The 22,287-nt window shown below is 33.9% G+C and overlaps 5 protein-coding genes across 5 annotated transcripts; 2 read left to right on the plus strand and 3 right to left on the minus strand.

Annotated features, from left to right (window-relative positions):
• Positions 1–405: 405 nt before the first annotated feature.
• Positions 406–2,036, plus strand: LOC141646332 (pathogenesis-related protein 1B-like). The gene is made up of 2 exons (XM_074454254.1): positions 406–541; positions 1,675–2,036. The coding sequence occupies exons 1-2, from the start codon at positions 406–408 to the stop codon at positions 2,034–2,036; spliced, it is 498 nt and encodes a 165-aa protein (XP_074310355.1).
• A 1,605-nt stretch (positions 2,037–3,641) lies between these two features.
• Positions 3,642–4,702, plus strand: LOC141646333 (pathogenesis-related protein 1A-like). The gene is made up of 2 exons (XM_074454255.1): positions 3,642–3,780; positions 4,341–4,702. The coding sequence occupies exons 1-2, from the start codon at positions 3,642–3,644 to the stop codon at positions 4,700–4,702; spliced, it is 501 nt and encodes a 166-aa protein (XP_074310356.1).
• Positions 4,703–7,453: 2,751 nt separating this feature from the next.
• On the minus strand, positions 7,454–10,298 carry LOC141649792 (uncharacterized). The gene is made up of 4 exons (XM_074458472.1): positions 9,485–10,298; positions 8,647–9,386; positions 8,240–8,449; positions 7,454–8,116 (listed from the first exon to the last, which is right to left on the minus strand). The coding sequence occupies exons 1-4, from the start codon at positions 10,296–10,298 to the stop codon at positions 7,454–7,456; spliced, it is 2,427 nt and encodes an 808-aa protein (XP_074314573.1).
• An 802-nt stretch (positions 10,299–11,100) lies between these two features.
• Positions 11,101–12,248, minus strand: LOC141646334 (pathogenesis-related protein 1A-like). The gene has a single exon (XM_074454256.1). The coding sequence runs from the start codon at positions 12,020–12,022 to the stop codon at positions 11,543–11,545; it is 480 nt and encodes a 159-aa protein (XP_074310357.1). The 5' UTR covers positions 12,023–12,248; the 3' UTR covers positions 11,101–11,542.
• A 2,857-nt stretch (positions 12,249–15,105) lies between these two features.
• LOC141648169 (pathogenesis-related protein PR-1-like) lies at positions 15,106–15,835 on the minus strand. The gene has a single exon (XM_074456659.1). The coding sequence runs from the start codon at positions 15,795–15,797 to the stop codon at positions 15,291–15,293; it is 507 nt and encodes a 168-aa protein (XP_074312760.1). The 5' UTR covers positions 15,798–15,835; the 3' UTR covers positions 15,106–15,290.
• Positions 15,836–22,287: the final 6,452 nt, after the last annotated feature.

The raw sequence follows: 22,287 nt of genomic DNA on the forward strand, positions 1-22,287 counted from the left end.
GTCTTCTTTGTTGTGCTATTGTCTAGTACGAAGTACTTCCTCGGTCCCGATTATTTGTTTATCTCTCATTTTGGTATAAAGACTAAAAAAAGAGGAGAGAACCAATTATTAGTTGACAAGTGAACCAAATTAATTGTGGATGATCAAATTGTCATCAAAGGCATTATTCGCAAAATAGAATAGATAAACAATTGATTGAAACAATCCAAAATGAAATAGGTAACCAAATGACCAGACACGAAAAAGTAATTTATATATGATCAAATTTATAGAAGACTTGACTTTTTTTTTGTTACTATTTATTTAATTATTTCTAATTACTCTATAAAAACCATGATCATAAGCAGTATTTTTCATTCTTGTATACCAAAGTAACCAAACACATTCTAATATTACAAATACATTATGAATTATCCGAAACCGTACCAATATTTGTTCTCATGCTTGATAATTGTTACAATTGCCCTAATCGAAATAAGCCATGCACAAAATTCACCTCAAGACTACGTTGATGCCCATAATGCTGCTCGAGACGCTGTGGGTAGGTGTATCTAATTATTTTAGGTTTACTTTTCTATATTTGTTTTCGGCGTAAATAAAGTAAGTATAAAAGTAATACACATTTTTTTTTTAGTGCAAAAAGTAATACACGTTAATGAGTTTTGAATTCAGGTCACAAGTATCACTACTAAATAAGTAAAACTCGCTTGTATATTTATATATTTGCATTTGTTTTCGTCATTTTTTGTAGGGTAAATTATCAAATACACCCACGCTTTATCCACTTTTTTACATTTACTTCCACGTCAATTTTTTTTAATATTTTACACCCAAAATAATTGCTCAGTTTACATTTTGCACCCAATATCGAATTCAGGCCATATTTCCGTCAATTTTCAATTTTTTTCGACAAAACAATAATTTCATGACTATTTTACCCTTCCCTCTTCTATTAGCGTACTTATTTGCCCTTCTTTCTTCTCATTCATTCATTCCCTCTTCTCTCATTTTCCCCAAATTTATTTGAAGAACTCTGTAAGTGTATCCCCATTACTTTTGAAATCATTTCCTACAATATATCCACAACAAGGAGAAATTCAAAGATGGGAAAACCTAATTTAAGGCACAAATATGTAAAACCCGGAAATTTCAAATACAAAACCTAGAAAATAAGTAGCAGAAATCAAACAATAAATTACAAACAAATTAGAAAGAAGAAATAGAAAGACAACTTACATAAATTACTAAAGTGATAGTGGTGATGGATCAACAATCTCTCAATGATAGTGGTGATGGATCAACAATCTCTCAATGATTAAGATATTACGACGGAAATTTGGGAGAATTTTTAAGGGAAAATTTTTGGGGGAAAATTTCGGGATAAATTAGGTTAAACAAGTGAAAAGAGGGGAAGTAAATGAAGAATCAAAAGCCAAATGGAGACTTATAATCGCGGGGGCAAATTCGTCATTTCATAAAAAAAATTCACCTGAAAATGCCATTGGGTGCAAAATATAACCTGAGCTATTAATTTGGGTGTAATTTAAAAAAAAAAATTCACATGGGAGTAAATGTAAAAAAGTGGATTAAGCGTGGATGTAATTGATAATTTAATTTTTTTTCGTACTTACCATGATATATAGTTATATACTCGTTCGATATGAAATATTTCAGGAGTTGGACCGATAGAATGGGACGACACTGTAGCAGCCTATGCACAGGAATACGCGAACTCAAGGATCAACGACTGCCTGTTAGAGCACTCGAGCGGTCCATACGGAGAGAACTTGGCACAAGGGAGTGGTGACTTCATGACGGGGATAGAAGCCATAAAATTGTGGGTTGACGAACAAGTTGACTATGACTATAATTCTAATACTTGTGCTGATGGTAAGGTATGTGGCCATTACACACAAGTTGTCTGGAGAGACTCGATTCGACTTGGATGTGCTCGGGTTGAATGCGATAATGGTTGGTATTACGTTACTTGCAATTATGATCCCCCTGGCAATTTCGTCGGACAGTGGCCTTACTAGGGTTCTAAGTGCTGGTGTTGTTTTGAGTTTGGAATAATTTATACGAATATTGGTTCGAAATCTCTTTATGTGGGATGATTTAAATTTGTGCTATGGATGGTGTACTATTGTTCGTTCACCATTGTTGACATTAGCAAATAAAACAGTATGTATATACATCCGATGTATTGTAAAAACGTGATTTGAATTGTATAATCTTGTCATCCTGTACGTGGAAGCTTTGTACGTTACGTTTGTGTGTTTATCATTTGAATAAAATTGTCACATGAGACTTGGTCTTTATTGTATTTTAACTCCTAAGTTCGTTATTAAACTCTTTAGATATTTGAGAATCTAAAATTAAAATTGAATTTCGTAATTTAGATATTTTAGACGTATGAAAATTCTTGCAATTCGGGTTTGAAATTGGACTCAATTAATTTCTAATCACCTCCAGGTTGCAACATACTCCGTCTAGGGCTCTCAGATTACTACAGTAAATCAGTAATCATTTCAACTCCTTCAATTCACTGCTATACCTTTTTTCTGTGATGTAAATTTATATAATATTTTTATTTTATTTATGAGTTTTTCCAATCGCAAATATTCCCGTCATAATATTTATTTTTATTCTAACAAAAAAATTAGTGACCCGGATCCTTACCCGTCCATCCATCTTCTTCTACGAAAATTTGGGTTATCTTTAGTAGTGTTTAACCATATAAAATACTCAATTCATTTTATTTTTATTATCCCCTCTCACATCTAAATTTATTCAATATTAATATTATTATCCATTGATAACTAGCTAGTAGCCACCACCAACCAGCTCCATTACAAAAACATTACCCACATTCTTTAGAAGTCGAGAGGTAAAGTTGATATTTTATCATTTTTAGCTTTTGTTTTTTTCGTTTAATAGACATAATATAAAATGCTTTTTTGTTGAGAGTGAATTTTAATCGTTGCATACTTTTACTTGGAAAAAAGTTATGTTAAAATTCGGATCCCGTTACTAAAATCTTTGAAACGCCCTTGTGAACAGTCAACAAAACTCCGTATATGATAACTTTCCAACTCAAACTCCCCCTGTCCTAATCATTTGTTTATTTATTTCATTTTAAAGCGTCTCATTCGTTTATTTAACTTTCAATTTATTTTTCAAGAATAATATAACCGCGCTCTCAAGGTCACAAGCTTGTCCACTTGTCATACAATGACATTATCCAAAAATAATCTCCTTTACTTTCCTGAGTTTTTGTATCAAAATCAAAAGTAAAGACACGAGGAATTCTTATTTCAAATGGTTTAATTCCAAAACAATTTTATTCAAGACTTGCTCAACAAAACTAGTCCCGACAACAACATTGCTCTTATACAAGAGAGCACGTTCTATACCTCTTGAGTCTTGACCCTTCTTTTCTTTATAGCCGGCTTAAAAAAATTGTCCAAATAATAATTATTGATTTAAGTGTATAGATTTTGCAACTGAACAATTTAAATTATTCAACATTGATAGTGTCTATGTGTCCAAATTAACCATTTCTACATTATAAAACCCTCAAACTATTCTTCGTTAATCAAATCCTAGCACTTTATTTTGTTCTATACCACAAAAAAAAAATGATGAATATTTTCAAATCTTACAAAATTTATTTGTTTTCATGTTTCATAATTGTCTCCTTTGCCCATGTTCAAATAAGTCATGCACAAAACTCACCTCAAGATTATGTCAATTCCCATAATTATGCTCGATTTGCTGTTGGTATGTACTCCTTTTAATTATTTCATTTTTCTTATGAATCAATTTTTACTCTTCTTAATAGTTGCTAGTTAGTCATATGTCGAATCAGTGATGCAATAGTAATTTGAGACGATGTGCGTGTCCTAGATAAAAGAAACCCGTTTAACACAATATTACGTAAGACAGTCCTATAATAAAGAAGACCAACAATAATAATGGCCAAGTGAAGGGCACAATGAATATTACAATAAGTATAGGGGTCTAGTAGGGCGTTTGCCCCCGCTGAAAAATAAAAAATCCGAAGTTTCTAGCTTAATTTTCGAACGTTTTTCAATTTTTTTTTAATGGCATTACTTGTTTGCCCTTGAAGAAATTTTTTGTTCCCTAACGGAAAATCCTGACCCTGCCACTGTATCTTTAATTTTACTAGCATGACATTTTATTACGCAGATATATGTGCTGAATAATACGGAGTACTCCACATTTTTCCATTTTGTATTTTCACTTTATATTATTTATCTTAGTTTCCATGCACAATGAAATATGAAATTTGTAAATCAATGAATTGAATGATTTTGTAGGTGTGGAACCCTTATACTGGGACAACCAAATAGCGGCCTACGCGGAACAATACGCCAACGAGAGGATCGGCGACTGTGCACTCCAAAGCTCCGGCAGTCCATATGGAGAGAACATCGCAATTGGGAGTGGTGACTTCATGACAGGCGAGGCGGCCGTGCAAATGTGGGTGGATCAACAATCCAACTATGATTATGGTACTAATACTTGTGTCCAAGGTAACAAATGTGGGATGTATACTCAAGTTGTATGGAGGAACTCGGTTCATCTTGGATGTGCTAGGGTTCAATGTTACAACGGATCGTTTTTCGTCATTTGTTATTACGATCCCCCGGGTAACTTCTACGGCGAGAAACCTTTTTAAGCTCGATGATGGTTCGAGAATGAAGGCGTAAGGAGGGGAGGCAGTTCGCATTTGTATAGGAAAAAAATCCAAAAAATGTTAAATTTAATTGAAAAGTATTGTGAAAATGTAATAAAACCTGTGTAATTTATCTATAGGTTTTATTAGATTTTAAAAATTGTGTTGCCTCCATCCAATTTATACAATTTCGTTAATCGGTCATGTTTAATTTATCGAAACAAATATACTTGAAAGAGTTTTAATAATTGTATAGCTTGATTATCAAATTTAACAAGCTAAAATATAAACAAAATGAAAGGACTATTTTCAAAGACAACAAGTCTTTTGTATGACAAATCTATACTAATACCGTGTAAATATATTGACATTACCCAAACTCTTATATAAAACGATTTTACACAAATAGTTTATATTCTTAAGCAGATTATTACTGTCCGATTTATTTTTATTGTCAATGTCGCTATTTGTTGAAGCTTAATGCTACCAACGTGCCTGCATGTATCATCAATGCAAGTAATTGCCGCCTTATATATGGAGAGGATGCTTTGACAAGTTAATTACTTATGGATTACGAGTATCTATATTTTAATTTTGTTTCTGTCGTTGACATAGACATTTTGTTATAAGTGTATACTTTATTCGTTTTATTGTTTTTTTACATTTGCTATTTACACAAAGTTAAAAAAGTGGAAACATGTAGGCTATGTAATGTTTTTATATATTGAATTACCATTAAATATTCATGTGTGTGTGAAGAATATAAGACTTCACCATTGTTGATGTGAGTAAGCTTAGTATGAAGAGAGAGTTTGTTATAGAGAGAAGAATTATTGTTATAGAGAGATAAACGGTTTATACAAAAGTGCATTGAGTTTGTTACATAATGTGTATTTATAGTTGTAATCCTAACTAACTATCTTAAGTCAAAGTGTTGACAATCTTATATTGTCACACCCCCCTCTCAAGCTGGACTCATATTATTGCATCTGAGGCCAAGCTTGGTAGTAAGAAACTTGTGTTGTTGCGAACCCAAAGCCTTGGTCATCAAATCAGCCAACTGCAATCCTGTTCTGACATGTTGTGTATATAAAAAGCCTTCTTGCAGCTTATCTCTAACATAATGACAGTCTACTTCTAGGTGCTTTGTTCTTTCATGAAAAACTGGATTATGTGCTATGTGTTGTGCAGCTTGGCTATCACAAAATAAAGGAATTGGTTTGGGTACTTCAACTTGTATGTCCTTCAGAAGATTGCTAATCCAGACCATTTCTGAGGTAGTGAATGACATACTTCGGTATTCAGCTTCAGCTGAGCTTTTGCTGACGGTTTTTTGTTTTTTAGTCTTCCAGGATATTAATGAATCTCCAAGAAAAATGCAATATCCGCTTAATGATCTTCCTGAAAAAGCACACTTTGCCCAATCTGAGTCACTATATGCACTAACTGTCAGAGAAGTATTAGCAGGATAGAAAAGTCCAGTGTTGATGGTGTTCTTCAAATATCGTACAACATGTGTTGCAGCCTGCATATGAGGGACACGAGGCTGCTGCAAAAACTGGCTGAGATGTTGTGTTGAATATGATATGTCTGGTCTTGTCATGCTCAAATAGAGAAGTCTTCCAATTAACCTTCTATATTGCTCAGGGTTGGAAAGAATTTCTCCTGAATCTGTTGACAACTTCAGGCCTTTTGTTAAGGGAAAATCTGCTCCTATGCAATCCTCCATGTGCATGTCCTTCAAAATATCAAGAATAAATTTCCTTTGATTCACCAATATTCCTGTATTGTTCCTTGCAATTTCTAAGCCAAGGAAATACCTAGCTGAACCTAGGTCTTTAATTGTAAATGTCTCATGTAAAGCTCTTTTGAGCTGATCAATTTCTTGTACTGAGTCCCCTGTAAGGAGAACATCATCCACGTACACAAGAGCTATAGTAAAATTACTTGTGACTGGATCCATCCTTGTAAACAGTGAATAGTCTTGTTTGGACTGAATGAAATGATGGTTTTGCAAAAATTTTGTAAGCTCAATGTTCCACTGTCTTGAAGCTTGCTTCAATCCATACAGTGATCTTTTTAACTTGCATACTTGTCCTTTCTCAACTTTGACATATCCCTCTGGTGGGGTCATATAAACTTCTTCCTCAATGAATCCGTGCAAAAATGCATTGTTTATGTCTAGCTGAAAAATAGGCCAGTTCTTAGAAGCAGCTAAGGCTAATAATACTCTTACTGTGGCAAACTTTGCAACTGGAGAGAAAGTATGAGTGTAATCCTTATACTTGACCGGATTGTATCCTTTAGCCACCAATCGTGCTTTAAATCTTTCCACTGTCCCATCTGCTTTATGCTTAATTTTATACACCCATCTTGACCCTATAGGTTTATGTCCTTTGGGTAATTTAGTTAACTCCCAAGTATGATTTTCTTCAAGAGCTTGCAACTCCTTATTCATGGCATCTACCCATATATTATCTTGCTTGGCTTGTGAAAAAGATACTGGCTCAGTTTCACTTATTACATTTGCCAAGGACTGAATATATTCTGGAGAGAAATCAACAAGATCATTGAAAAGTGCAGCACAAACAGCATTGGACCTATGCTTAATCTGGGGTGTATTAACAGGTAACTTATGAGTCACCTGGAAACCAGTTAACCTGCTGGATAACTGTCTTGACCTTGTAGACTGCCTAACATTTTGATGAGCAGTATTAGTATGTTGACTATTAGGAAGTGCAGTTTGCTTTTGACTCATATCTGCAGCAATTTCAGGCATTGAAATGTCCCCAGCAGTAACATCATTGACAGGTAGTTCGGTGTTGCCGATGTATCGCATACGATTTCAGAATGGTCATTAACTGCAGGATTATTAACTGCAGGATTTTGTACAGATATAATGTCATTATCTTCTATATCATGAAAAAGATCCACCAGTTGTCTAGGATCATCAGTATCAAGGATTTGTTGCTTAAAAGGGAAGATATCCTCCTGAAAAATCACATCCCTTGCAGTAAAGGTAGTGTGTTGTTGCATATCATATAAAGTGTACCCTTTCTGTCCATAGGGATACCCTATAAACAAGCATTTTCTTGCTTTTACTGCAAATTTATCTTTACCTGTAACAGATTTAGCAATGGGTGCAAAACACTGGCAACCAAAAACTCTGAGTTCATCATAAGTTGGTTTCCTTTTAAACAAAACTTCAAAAGGTGTCTTCCAATGCAAAATAGCTGTAGGCATTTTATTAATGAGATAGGTTGCTGTGAGAACACTATCTCCCCAAAACTTGATAGGCAAATTAGCATGAACTCTTAAAGCTCTTGCAGTTTCTATTAAATGCCTATGCTTTCTTTCCACTCTCCCATTCTGTTGTGGCCTACCTACAATGCTCCTTTGATGTACTATGCCATGTTGCTGAAATAATTGGAGACAATAATCTTGGAAAAATTATGTCCCATTATCACTTCTAAAAGCTTTAATCTTACATGTAAATTGAGTAGCAACATAGATTATGAAATTCTTCAACAAATCAGGTACTTGATACTTGTTTTGAAACAAATAAACCCAAGTAACTCTGGAGTGATCATCCAATATAGTCAAAAAATACTTGGCTCCTGTTCTGCTAGCAGTTCTATATGGACCCCAAAGATCCAAATGAACCAAATCAAAAAGATTGGCAGCATGAGAATGACTCCTTTGAAAAGGTTGAACATGAAACTTAGACAAAATGCATGTTTCAAAAGCCAACTGTTGATCATTAGAAATACTTATTACATGCTTGAGTTTGTCAAGAGAACTATGACCAAGCCTTGAATGTAGCAAAGGTACAGTACTATTTTTATTACAAACATTTGAAGTAGAAATGTGTTGCGAGTTCGAGAAACAGATGTGCAACAGATTGTGCATGAGATGACCCCGCTCTTTATTCTTGAAGTGGCTCAAACCAAGTATAATCCTCTTCTCTTTTCAGCCAAAGCCAAAGGAACCTTACTGGAAAGGTCCTGGAAAGCACAATACTTGTTAGTAAACAAGACAACCATAGGTGTGTGCTGTATCAACCTACTGACTGACAACAAGTTTTGCTTGAAATCTGGCACAATCAACACATTCTTCAACTTAATCTCCTTAGTCAAATCAATATTTCCAATCTTGTGAACTAATTTTATAGTTCCATCTGGTAATCCAATCACAATAGGTTTATTCAACACCTTGATATCATATAACATCTCTTCTGAAGAAGTCATATGGTCAGAAGCCCCTGTATCAACTATCCAAGACATTTGACCATAGGTATGTGCAACTGTACAAGCCTGTGAATACAGATCTGTACCTGCGAAATTGACAGATGAAGAAGCTCCTGCTGAATTGGCCCTGTCAGACATGGCTTTGTAGACTTGCTGCATCACATTTTGCATTATGCCATCTATCACAGCAGGATCTACTCCTTGTATCTGAGTTGTTCCCGCAGCTGCAGGATGAACAACATTCTGATCTGCAACAGCAATCTCAAGAGGATTGTCAGGAAAATGTATAGAGTCAACATTATTAGCATTCCTATGATAGACATTTCCTCTACCACCAGAATTATTTCCTCTTCCACCAGAATTATAATGCCTGCCCCTTCCTCTTGCTAGACCACCATTGTTATCTCTGATTCTTTGAAAACAACTGTGAGGAGGATGTCCTTCTTACCACAATGCTCACAAGGATTAAGCGAAAGCAATTTGGGATGATTGTGTCCTCCCTTCTTACAGTGTGTACAAAACCTAGCTTCTTTCTCACCAACTCCTTCTACTTTCTGCCTCTTCCAATCACCTTGTGTAACTGTAGAAGGTCTTGCAGATGCATAAGCAGTTGCCTCAGCATTGACAGTAGCAACCTCAGAAATTTCTCTATGCTTTTCTATCTTTTGTAAAAGACCTAGAGCCTTATTCAAAGGAGGCAAGGGTTCCATAGACAAAACTGTTGTTCTAACAGTATCAAATCCCTTGTTCAGTCCCATTAAAAAATGAATCAACTTAGAATTTGTTTCTCTATCAACAATCCTTTTGAGCAATTGACAGGTGCAAACATCAAGAGCACCGCAAGAACAATATGGTATAGGATTTATTGCATCTAAATCTTCCCAGGCAGTCTTTAACTTGCTATAATATTCAACAAGACTCGTATTATCTTGTGAAATCTGGCACAAATCCTTTTTTAACTGGTAAATCTCAATACCGTTAGTCTGTCCATATCGTTCCAGAATTTCACTCCATAATTCTTTAGCACTACTCGCATATTTCACAGTTTCAGCAATACTAGGTTCCATTGAATTTGTAATCCAACGCCTAACTAACAGATCACATCTATTCCAATGATGAAATTTCTTATCTTTCTTATCAGTGATCCTAAGAGATCCATCAATGAATCCTTCCTTGTTTTTGGCAAGTAATGCCTGGTAAATTTCGCGTTTCCATTGCAAGAAATGTTCACCATTAAATTTTGTCTCAGTTAAACGCAAACTAGGTTGATCCGAAGTAGAAATGTATAACGGATCATCAAATACTTCATAAGATGCAGGAGTAACAGAGGAAGATGAAATAGTATCAGGCATAATTGCAGAAAGAATTGAAACAATGATCTTAACAACGAAGATATGCGATAAACGAAGAAGATGAAAACGCAAGAAAAATGAGAAGAAAGAAGACGAATCAAAGAGATCACACCAAAAATGGAGAATCAACAGCAAAGATTGATTGCGGAAGCGAAATATAGCTCAAGATCGTCACGTGCACGATGATACCATGTGAAGAATATAAGACTTCACCATTGTTGATGTGAGTAAGCTTAGTATGAAGAGAGAGTTTGTTATAGAGAGAAGAATTATTGTTATAGAGAGATAAACGGTTTATACAAAAGTGCATTGAGTTTGTTACATAATGTGTATTTATAGTTGTAATCCTAACTAACTATCTTAAGTCAAAGTGTTGACAATCTTATATTGTCACAGTGTGAACCTCATAAATTTTAGAAAGATATGATGATAATTTAATCGATTAAGTGATGTCCATATAAAATGTAAAGAATTAAATAGAATGTAATGGTCAATTTTGGTGTTACTCTCTCAGACTCGCATGGTTTCACGTGCCCTTCTATAAGCCCATAATTTTAGTGATTTTCAATATATGATACTTCATATAAGAGGGTAGTATCGAGATTAAACATGAGAGGTAGTATGGAGATTGAAAATCACTCACTAATGTCATCTCGTTTTATTTCTGATCTCCAAGGTGCATAAAACGCATTTTTTTGTAGTTACGAACTACTTGGAACATCTGAACATTGTAGATGGAAAGTTGGAAATTAAGAACAAGAACTCATAACTCAAGACTTTTATCATTATGAGTTTTTGTGTATTTAAAATTGAAAATTGATATATATGATTAGATAATTCCAATTCAAAGACAACAATACTTATTACAACATTACAATAATCAAGTTACCAATCTTAAAGGCATAAGATTTGTTAAACAAATGCAGCTCTATAATTGAAACTTAATTAATTTAGGAACAAATTTGTCACCATTTTTAATTTATGGTCACTTTAGATTGCCCCAGACACAACCTGTATTTCTGATCGTCCATATACAAAGTATACTATAATAACGAAGAAATATTTTAATAGGAAAAATTAATTTTGCGTTAATAATATGAAACTTAGTATCATCAAACTCACATAATATTCGTAATATTTTTAAGAATTTTACTTGTATCATATTAATATAATATTATACTTGAATATATATATATATGATAATAATATGGAATCTCAAATTATTGATGTGTCTCATTTTCTTTCTAATAAGGCTTCTCGCCCTCGTAATTACCTGGAGGATCATAGTTACAAGTAACAAACACCCCACCATTTTTACAAGTAACCCTAGCACACCCTAATCGCACCGTATCCCTCCAAACAACTTGAGTATAATGCCCACACTCCCCATTTTTGCACGTATTAGAATAATAATCGTAATGTGGTTTCTCCGCCACCCACAAATTCACCGCATCCACGCCAGTAAACCCGTTACTATACCCGTACCCAACGGCTATGTTTTCGCCATAGTCTTCAGTGGCCGAGTGCACAAGATTGCAATCGGCCGCCCTTTGGTTGGCGTACGTTTGAGCGTACTTGGCTAAGTTTGTGTCCCACACTAACGTCGCCACCCCTACCGCAGAGCGAGCCGATTTGTGGGCGGCTATGTAGTCTATTGGGTTGTTTTGAGCTTGGGAAGTGATGAATATGGTTGATATTATGGCTAGGGCAAATGAGATCTTCATATTTTGAATATTTATGATTTTAAATGTTTTTTTCTTTTGTGTAATTGGTTTGTATGAGATGATTATGTTGCATGGTTTGATACGTATTTATAGGTGAAATTAGTATATAGAGAATTTTACGTTAGCCGTTAAAAAAAAGCTCCACTTGACACAAGAGGAGTATGATACAAAAAGTTAGTGTAACGTAAGAAAGAGGGGATGATTTGAGCAGTAATAAGATTATTTCAATGGAATTAATACGTTAAATTTTTATTTATTTTTAATGAAAGATTAAATTTTAAAACATTTGATCTTTTTTAGAGTAAAGTACACCTACATTCATATAAAGATTATGAGAGATAAATAAGGCTACAAGTTATTACCTAACTAGTCTAGACTCCGTGCATATGCACGTTATTTAAAATTTAATATTTTTATAAAATTATTTATATAATATTGATACCTTATAATTGTTTACATTTGTCATCATTGTATTTTGCTTGGATAAATAAAAGCTAAAATTGAAAATTATTTAATAAAATTGAGTAATAAGTTGAAATATATTCTAATGACAATATTTTTATACTATAAAATTAATGAGTTTCAAGTTATATTTTTTTTTTTCAATTTTTTTTGTCACGAAAGTAATAACAACGATCGTTTTATACAGAACATGAGTCAGCTCATCATCTAATAATAGGATCAATAAAAGATTTAGTAATTTATAATTTTATATCAATTTTTTTATTTTAATTAAAACAATATAGTTTAGAGTTTAGTGAAAATAACCTAATTTGATGAAAAGATTAATTTTAATCCCCCTTAAACTAAAAGAATAAGAAACCTTCAATATTTTCCCGCCTAAATGAAAACTACTCTATAATTGGGCTTAAATTATGTCATATCAATTGGGCCTAACTGTTTAGTTTAGTAAATTTATAATTCTAACCTATTTTAGCCTATTTTTTTCCTTACACTTTAACTTATTATCTATCTTTGCTTAATACTATGTGAAACGTTTAAATTTCGGATAATTTTTTTTATTTAACATATATACATAAGTACATACTCCATATTATAACACATATCTTATCTGGTTGTATTATTAAAGACATTAATCAACAGTTATATTACACTTTTGGTGGATATTAATTCATATAATGCTATAATAACAATAATATTTTTTTAAACAAAGTTGTTTCAAGAAACCAAAAATCTTATACGGATTAGAAGTGTTCAATCATTTCTTTATACCTCTTAATACAAAACATCATTAATAGTAAATTGTATAATAAAATGTCAAATTGAGTTAAATAATATTAGTATAATTATTATTTTCTCTAATATGCCTATCTACAAAAACAGCGCATTCGCGCGTGATCTATACTAGTGAAAATATAATAGAAGAATTAAACTATAATTGTTAGTTTTCTTATTTAGTAAATAAACATAATTATCATTAGTTTCCTTTTTTGAGAATATGCTTTTTGAAGGGAAAATAACAGAGTTCACCTATTCATTTAGTAAATAGGGGATGTTCATGCCATATTTAGTGAATTTTTTTAATTAAATTATCAATCTAATTCCAATGTTACACCCTTTATTCCGATCAATTTTTTTGTCCTTAATTAACGTACCCTTTCATAAGATAAAAATGATAAACAATTGTGACTGGAAAAACAATTTGTGACCGATTTTTCCTTTTATTTTGAATCTCATGTGTGTTTTTAGCGGGTTTGCAAAACAGTGACCGATCCGTAAATGATACTAAATTTGCGACTTGATATACAAAAATCAAATATTGGTCACTATTTCATATCATGGACCGCTTTTGTTTTGTTTTTCAGTCTCTAAATCTCTTGCTCCTTGCGGTATATCTCAAAATATTTAGTTTCAAATCTAAGGCCAAATATAGATCGAAATTCTTTCAAAAATACTCAAGACACAATGGTCAAGTTAATTGATTTACAACATGTCAACATGCATGTATAAAGATACCGTTAATTCAGTTGTAAAGCGTTGAAATTATGAGTTAATTAGTTACGGACTGTTAACAATCTCAAGCTTAAAGGAACAGAAAGAAGATTAATTAGCGGTGTTAGCGGACCACTTTTTTTGGGAGGCTAAATAACCCTAATGAAACGGGTAAGTGCCCTTAATATGGAACGGAGTACATGTACTTGGACTTTAGTAATTTGTAAGGGTCAAACAATTGGCATTGTATATACACACATCTTATCCCTTTGATTAGGGAACTACGTATCATTCACTCATTCACATTTTATTGCCACTATTTTGATCAACTCATATTATATACGGCAAGTCGAGGCATGTAGAATCGGCCACAAGTAGAGATGGCGATGGATGGATCTTGGACCTATCAGGATCTCGGATCCGGACCGATGGGTAGGATATGGATCCTAATTTTTGGACCGTGGATATGGGTTGGATATGGATCCACTTATTTGAAAATGGATCTGGATATGGATCTGTAAAATTTGGATCCGCCGGATATGGGTCGGATATGGATCCAACGTTGGTGTGACAGATATGGATCTGGATCCTATCGGACCCTACCCAGACCCGATCCATTGTTATCCCTACTAACACTACACAAACAAAGTACACAAGTTGTAAGTTAGAGATGACAACGGATCCTGGCCTATCCAGATCCGCGGATCCGGACCCTGATGGGTAGGATATGGATCGTAATTTTTTGGACCCCATGGATATGGGTTGGATATGGATCCATTTATTTGAAAATGGATCTGGATATGGATCTAGAAAATTTGGATCCGCCGGATATGGGTCGGATATGGATCCAACGTTAGTGTGGTGGATATGGATCTGGATCCTATCGGACCCTATCCAGATCCGGTCCATTGCCATCCCTAGTCACAAGTTTGTGACCAATTCCTTTTTTCTTTTTAACTTTATTTAAATCGGATGTGAGTTATCAGAAACTTATAACCGTCACAAGCAAGAATGTAGTACAAGCTTTTACTAAGGTTTGTGTTACGGAATATGGTACGTATATATATATGTAAGAAAAATGAGATAGCGCTTCAAGTGCAAATAAAAGCGAGATACCTAAAGCATCCGAGTGAAACGTGAATATTGTCAAAATTGAATATCATTTCAAACTCTATTTTGAAAGATTAATTACATCCTCATACATTCATATAATTGTAACTTGTAACTGATCAATACGTAACAAACTATATAACGCAAAAGAATGGACAAAATCCCAAAAGGATAATTATCTCCTACAAAAATTCTAAATCAAAATTTAATAAGGACGCTCTCCAATATAATTTCCAGGTGGATAATAATTGCAAGTGACAAAAGTACCCCCATTTTGGCATTTTGCACTTGCGCACCCAATACTTGTTGTACCCTTCCAAATAACTTGGGTATAGTGCCCACACATTTGGCCTTCCGTACAAGAATTTGATCCATAATTATAATAAGACTTTTCTCCCACCCATAAATCAAAGGCTTCGACGGGACTAAGATCTCCTGAGCTCATTGCAATGTTCTCACCATATCCCGGTGTTAGATAATTAGAATGTTGTAAAGCACAATCAACGGCTCTCTCTTGGGCATATGCCTTGGCATATTCCGCTACCGTGTTGTTCCACACGACTGGTGGCATAAGTTGTTTTGCTCGTGCTATGTTGTGTGGGACAAGGTATTCTAGTTTATGGTCAATTAATGGGATTATGGCCGCACACATGCGGGCCAAGGAAATCCCAAAGACCAAAACAATAGTTAGAGAAATGTTAGAAAGAGCCATTGCTTTGTTCTGAGAACAAAGCAATCACAAATGCAAGAATGGAGAACTTTGGATATGATCATATGGGGATGAGTTCATAGAATATATAGTCGATATGTTTGGACGAGGTTTTCGAATTGCCTATTTTTTAGTTGATTTTGGTAATGTTGCATGAATATTGGAGTGATGAACTTTAAATTGATAAATTTAGTTAATATTTAATTTCTATTTTATTTAGAAATGAGGTACCTTGATTTTGGAAGAGGGATATGCTCTTGTCTTTTCATTTTTAAAACGCTTAATTACTCACATTTTCTAAAAATTGCCTCGTATGAAAGTGTTAATGAGAGAAATTATAAAACACACTAACAACTAACAAAATAAAGGGGAGAATGAGATAAAAAAAAAATTAATTCATATAATGTCAGAAGTCCCACAATATATAAGACTATTTCATGCTTTCAAATTGAGTTTTAATTCCAAGTTACCTACTTATTGTAAATGGATTACGCTGAGATTATTTCATCAAAAAATTAGTGTACATTTTATCAAGGTCAATTATATATAGAGAAAATAATAACTCTTATTAAAGTATATCAATCATAGATAGTCTATGCTTTTCTCATAATAAGTTAGTGATAAAAGTTAAAACTCCTTTCTTTTCTCTCGACCTCCAACCTTGACTCCGTACTAATAACTGCACCTCTACCGATCCTTCTTGGAACACCCTCTTCTCCTTTATTATCTAGAGCTTTGGACTGATCGTTGCAATACTATGTTCGCACCCATCCCCTTTCTCCCGCCCTCTCGCTTTAGTGCACTCATTTCCTCCCGGGCCTCTTCCTGAATTGCTACCAATAACCACCCCCCCTTCCCCCAAACACTTGCTCACCCTACCTTTACCTCTTGCTCGCGTAGCTGGACCCCTCCCCCGCCTGATTGGTTTAAAATCAATGTTGATGCGGCCTTCTCCCCCTCTTCTTCCTTTGCTAGTATTGGATGCACTTGTCACTAGAAATAGTATTGGTTCTTGGGTTAGAGATTGGACCACTAGGTTGGCTTCCCCATCCCCTTTTATTTGTGAGGTGCTTGTGATTAGAGAAGGTTTGCGTTTTGCGGGCCAGGCCACTAGTAAATTTGTTATTGCTTCGGATTGTCTTAATGCGGTCAATGCCCTTACAAATCAAAAACTCACCTTGTGAACCCTTTGTTAACATTTTAATTGAGTATAGGGAACAACTAAAAGCCTCACCCCTTTTGAAGATTGTGTTTGAGAGGAGAAGTGCCAACAAAGTAGCGGATGCTATCGCCAAATTCGCTCTTAAAGACACTAGCTCTCAGAATGAAAATTTTATTTGGACACATGCTCCTTCTTTTGTAATTGATTATTTGGTTTTATTTCGACTTGTACGACACTAAGCCCCGACCCTCTCCCGTGATGTACTTGATCCTCTTTTCTCCTTTTATTTAATGCACTCATTTCGTCCAAAACAAAAATTCATCCGGGACATAAGTGTGCTCATTTAAACAAAAGAAAAGAAAAGAAATTAGGATATGCAAGAAATTTAAGGTACAATAGTCTCATCATAAATCAATCAATCAATACTATATATTAAATCCAGAAACCAAGAGATTTCAATGCAATTAAATAAATCTATACAAATTAATTATACTATATAGTTTAAATCATAGCACTGTGTGATTGACCAGAACAAGAGACTTCAATGTAAATATTATATATTTTTGGTTGAAGTATAAATTTAGAGAATACCATAATATGGTGATTTTCCTTAAAATAAACATGTTACACTTATGATATTAATTAATATAAAGAAGATGTTAATTATTCAACATACACGAATATAATATAAGTATGTTATATTTTGATAACTATTAAAAGGTAAATAAATCAAGCTAGATATTCAAAAAAAATATAATATTCCATAACTATTTTAATTTATAATTTAATTAGTAAATAATAATGATTACTCTTAAATAATATTCTAATCTAATATTTCAGATTTTATATATATTATATATATATATATATATATATATATATATATATATATATATATATATATATATATATATATATATATATATATATATAATTCTAATACACTAGATAATTAACTAATAATGAATGCGAGTAGTGAAAGCAACAATTATAGAAACGGGAGTAGTGAAAGTCATACTAGCAGCAACGAGAGTAGTAAAATTAACAATAATGAATGCGAGAGTAGTGAAAGAAAAATATTTAGCGGGAGAAGTGAAAGAAATAGTAGTCACAACACATGTAATGAAAGTAACCTAGAAACAACGGAGAGACTACGAAAAATTAACTACCAATTCGATTTTAGAAAAATATTAACTAACGGGTTAACCGTAAAAATAGCAGGAGTACTTAAAGAATAACAGTAACCGAAGAAGTAGTGAACGTAATAGTATTAATGAAGTAAAACCTCTAGGACTCGAATTTTTGGACAAAGACTCGAATTGGACAGTACAACGAACTGTCTGATTATGACTAAAACGACTGAAATTTTGGACAGACAAGGAAGAATTAAACAGTCGAAAGGAATGTTCAACTCTCGGAATAAAAGAAAAAGAGACTTGAAAATGTTCCAAGATATATTTCAACATATCATATTCTCTAATTATTATATGTTTTTTTAGATAGCGTTTGTAAATAAATAAATGGATAAGTTCACATCACAAACTATGGAGAGGGTTAGGGCACAACGGAGAGATAATGTCCTCTAAGTCAATATTACAGGCTTCTAGTTAGAGTTAGCATTGGGCCGTGCTGGGCCGGCCCGCGTGCCGGCCCATCGTGCCTTCCCCAAAAAATGGCCCGGCCCAGGCACGGATATTGGGCTGGTCGTGCCGTGCCGTGCCTGGCCCACTCACCCAAATCCCCGCCGCGGCCCGCTCCTGGCACACCTAATTTCGTGCTTGGGCCGTGCCTGGCCCATGGGCTAATCGTGCCTAGCACGTGGGCCGGCCCAATAACCTTAGTATTTTTTCTAAATACTCTTTTATTTATATAAATAATGAATATTAACGATTTAAATATATATTTTATTAAATATTAATGTACTTGATGTCTTGATTAGTTGATTACTTGTATTTTTAATGTACTAGATTTAATTAAATAATTAAAAAACGATATTAGAAAATGGAATTTAATTAAATAATTAAGAAACGGGCCAAATCTCAGGCCGTGCCGTGCCAGGCCCGCCGTGCCTGGTTCGTGCCGGATCCTCTGTGCTTGGGTCGTGCCGTGCCTAGGCACGAGAATTTCCATAAAATACAGCTGCGGCCCGCCTCAAACCCGTTCGTGTCGTGCCCGTGCCATCAGTATTATTCATCCGTGCCGTGCCGTGCCCGTGCCGGACTCGTGCCGTGCTCGTGCTGCCCGCCTTAGCCCGGCCCAGATTGCCATCTCTACTTCTAGTATAAAAGGAGTTGTTGTGCTTCACCTTAAAACACCCTCAAATTTATTACTCCGTACTATTTTTCAAAGAGAATTTTGTCATGCTATTAGAAACTGCATTAGCCGACCATTTCTCGTATGTTATCCAAGCAGAAGCAAGACTAACACCGGAAAACTCATCCATTCGGAATTCAATCAATTATTCGTCTATCAATAAAAGAAACTAACTCGTTCAACCCTCTTACACCCTTAATAAAATATGTTGTCCCCAGTCCAATAAGAAGTTCAATTCTATCTTAATAGCGAAAAGGCTACATGTACACGGGGTGTACAAGGTCCTTTGTACACAGGCGAGTAGCAGCGTGCCACGTGGAAAGTGGTAGGGACCATATGGAATCTTTTTCACATAGTGTTTTTGAGAGGGAATTTGAATTGTTTTGAATTTGAATTTCAAATTTAGATAAAAATATTAATTATTTGGATTTCCAAGAATCATTATATTTTATTCTCATATTATAGTATTAATCTTTATTAATTACTAGTTACTCAAATTTATTTCTAACTGTTACTTTATTTTCTCATCTCAACATACAATATTTATATATTTAGCTCTTATTATTCACCGGAATCACCGCCACCTGCCACAAGACCACCGTATACCGTCACCAGATTCACGTACAACCACCGAACTCTCGCCCTCGCTACCACCACACCACCAACTTGCCCTAAATACCAGTAACACCGCCCATGAATTCCAGCAACCCACAACTAGACCGCCGACCCCACCGTGCATGAAGTCCGTCATAATCGCTTCCGATCCCGATGTCGTTTAAAGACATAACCACCGCCTTAAAACTTTTCCTCTACCTCCGAAATTCCCTCTCCCACCCTAAAAAACCCCAGATCTAGGGTTCTTAAGGATCGAAAATAGGGTTTCGAGGGTAGGGTATGGGTTCTCTAGTGGTGGTGGTGGGTTTGACGAGGTGGGGGAGTAGTTCTTGTGTACCGGTGTCTTTTATGTGGATGGTGAGAGCAATTCGACAATCAGTGGGGGGAGTTTGTGGCGACGGAGGTGCCCGATGGAGGAATTCGTCGGGTGTGGCGTAGTGTGGCGGATGGTTAGTTTCGGCGGAGGTGTTGATGTCAGTGGAATCCAGTGGTGGTAGTTGGTGGTTGTATTAAAGGAATGACTTGAACCTAGAGATTGAGCCATTTAGGCCTTATATGAATAACGATGTCGATATTGCGATAAACCGATAAACACAATCAATCAATCATAATATGTAATAATATTATGTTTTTCGACATGATATGAACGATAATGTGATACTCCGTATAATACAACGGTATAATCCGGATGATAATGTGAAATAATACAAATTAGACTCATTTTATCCATAAAATATTATATTAAACGTATAAACTTTACACAATATATTAAATATAGAATTAATTAAATTAATTTTGTATATTTAACTAAATATAAGTTGGGTAAACTAAAAAATTTTAGCCTTGACTATAGTTATCTTATTTAACTACCATATATTTTGTTAACTATACAAACTACTTAAAGTTAACTTAAAATAACTAAAATAGAAGTAAAGATAGTGAAAGTACAAAAAATCTTTATAACACTATTAAATAGTATAACATATATATCCCTTTAATTTAAAGTTGTAAGTACAAAAAATATCAACCTCAAAAAAATAATAATACAGATAAGACTTTTACGATTCTGAACGATCCTACCATCGTTCATCGATCATATACGATCATGTACGATCTTATGTGGCTTAACCAATTTACACTTTGAAACGTATAACAATGGAGAATAAGTTCAAAAACAGACACAATAAGTCAGCTAAATTGGAGTTTTGAAACAATTTTTGATAAAAGTACATTTTATGGGAGTAATTTTAGGAAAAAAATTATATAAGGGAATAATTTGAAAAAACCGAATTTTAAAAGGGAGTAATTTTTTATTTACTTTAAACTTTATTAAATATTACATTACTAGAGTTAACGTAATTACATTAAAGTTATTTAAAACTAATCACTGGCATTCATTTCTTTGAAATTAACTTCATTAACCTTAATTAAACATTATTTATCTAAAGTTCATTAAACTTACTTTAAAAAAGTTAAATTGATTAAAATTACCTTAATTAAAATTAAATAAAAATAATTAACTTAACTTAACTATAGTTAGTTTAACTAACCTGAATTAAACTAGGAGCAACTACGTCAGTCCTAAAATAAATCAAACATAGAAAGTTGGAAATGGAATTAGACTGACGAGTCTGGCGTAGTTACTCTTAGTAGTAACTATAGTTCAGTTAAGTATATACCCTATAAACCTTTAAAAAATCCATCCCTGAAATAAACAAAACCTAAAAATACTAAAACCTTAAAAATACCCAACCCTAAAATAAACCAAACATAAAAACACTAAAACAAACCCTAAAAACAACCAACCCTAAAATAAGCCAAACCTAAAAATACTAAAACAAACCCTAAAAACAACCAACCCTAAAATAAACAAACCCTAAAAACAACCAACCCTAAAATAAACAAAACCTAAAAACACTAAAACCCTAAAAACACCCAACCTTAAAATAAACCAAACATAGAAACTCTAAAACCCTAAAATGTGAAAAAGTAAATAAAAATGTTTTTTTTTTGTAAATAAAAATGTTATAGTATATGATATGAGAGTATATAAATTACTGAATAAAATATGGTTTAATAATATTATTATTGACATGAAAAATATTATAGATTTTAATAAAAAATCCTCCAACTTTCCCTCCTAATCCAAAATTTTCCCTCCAATATAACAAAATTTTCCCTCCAACTTTCCCTCCAAACACATGGCGGGCTACTACGGGCATAAGGTCGATATATGGATTGCTGAAATGGCGGATTCCTATTGAAGGAGAGGCGGTGGCGCGGATTAATGACGTGGCAGACAGTGTGCAATGGTACAATTTTTATGTACATAGTACGAGAGACGAATTTATGATACTAATTAAATCAATGTGATATGGAACAATGATGTGTATGATACTAATT

Source organism: Silene latifolia, chromosome 3 (assembly GCF_048544455.1).
Source record: "Silene latifolia isolate original U9 population chromosome 3, ASM4854445v1, whole genome shotgun sequence".
NCBI classification, from domain to species: domain Eukaryota; kingdom Viridiplantae; phylum Streptophyta; class Magnoliopsida; order Caryophyllales; family Caryophyllaceae; genus Silene; species Silene latifolia.

Bases quoted from the DNA above. Each gene is read 5' to 3' on its own strand.
- LOC141646332 (XM_074454254.1), top strand. From the start codon at position 406: ATGAATTATCCGAAACCGTACCAATATTTGTTCTCATGCTTGATAATT. The intron at 542-1,674 runs GTAGGTGTATCT...GAAATATTTCAG, and splicing joins TGCTGCTCGAGACGCTGTGG to GAGTTGGACCGATAGAATGG.
- LOC141646333 (XM_074454255.1), top strand. From the start codon at position 3,642: ATGAATATTTTCAAATCTTACAAAATTTATTTGTTTTCATGTTTCATA. The intron at 3,781-4,340 runs GTATGTACTCCT...ATGATTTTGTAG, and splicing joins TTATGCTCGATTTGCTGTTG to GTGTGGAACCCTTATACTGG.
- LOC141649792 (XM_074458472.1), bottom strand. From the start codon at position 10,298: ATGCCTGATACTATTTCATCTTCCTCTGTTACTCCTGCATCTTATGAA. The intron at 9,387-9,484 runs GTGAGAAAGAAG...TGTGGTAAGAAG, and splicing joins GCAGAAAGTAGAAGGAGTTG to GACATCCTCCTCACAGTTGT. The intron at 8,117-8,239 runs GTACCTGATTTG...CAATTATTTCAG, and splicing joins TGTTTCAAAACAAGTATCAA to CAACATGGCATAGTACATCA.
- LOC141648169 (XM_074456659.1), bottom strand. From the start codon at position 15,797: ATGGCTCTTTCTAACATTTCTCTAACTATTGTTTTGGTCTTTGGGATT.
- LOC141646334 (XM_074454256.1), bottom strand. From the start codon at position 12,022: ATGAAGATCTCATTTGCCCTAGCCATAATATCAACCATATTCATCACT.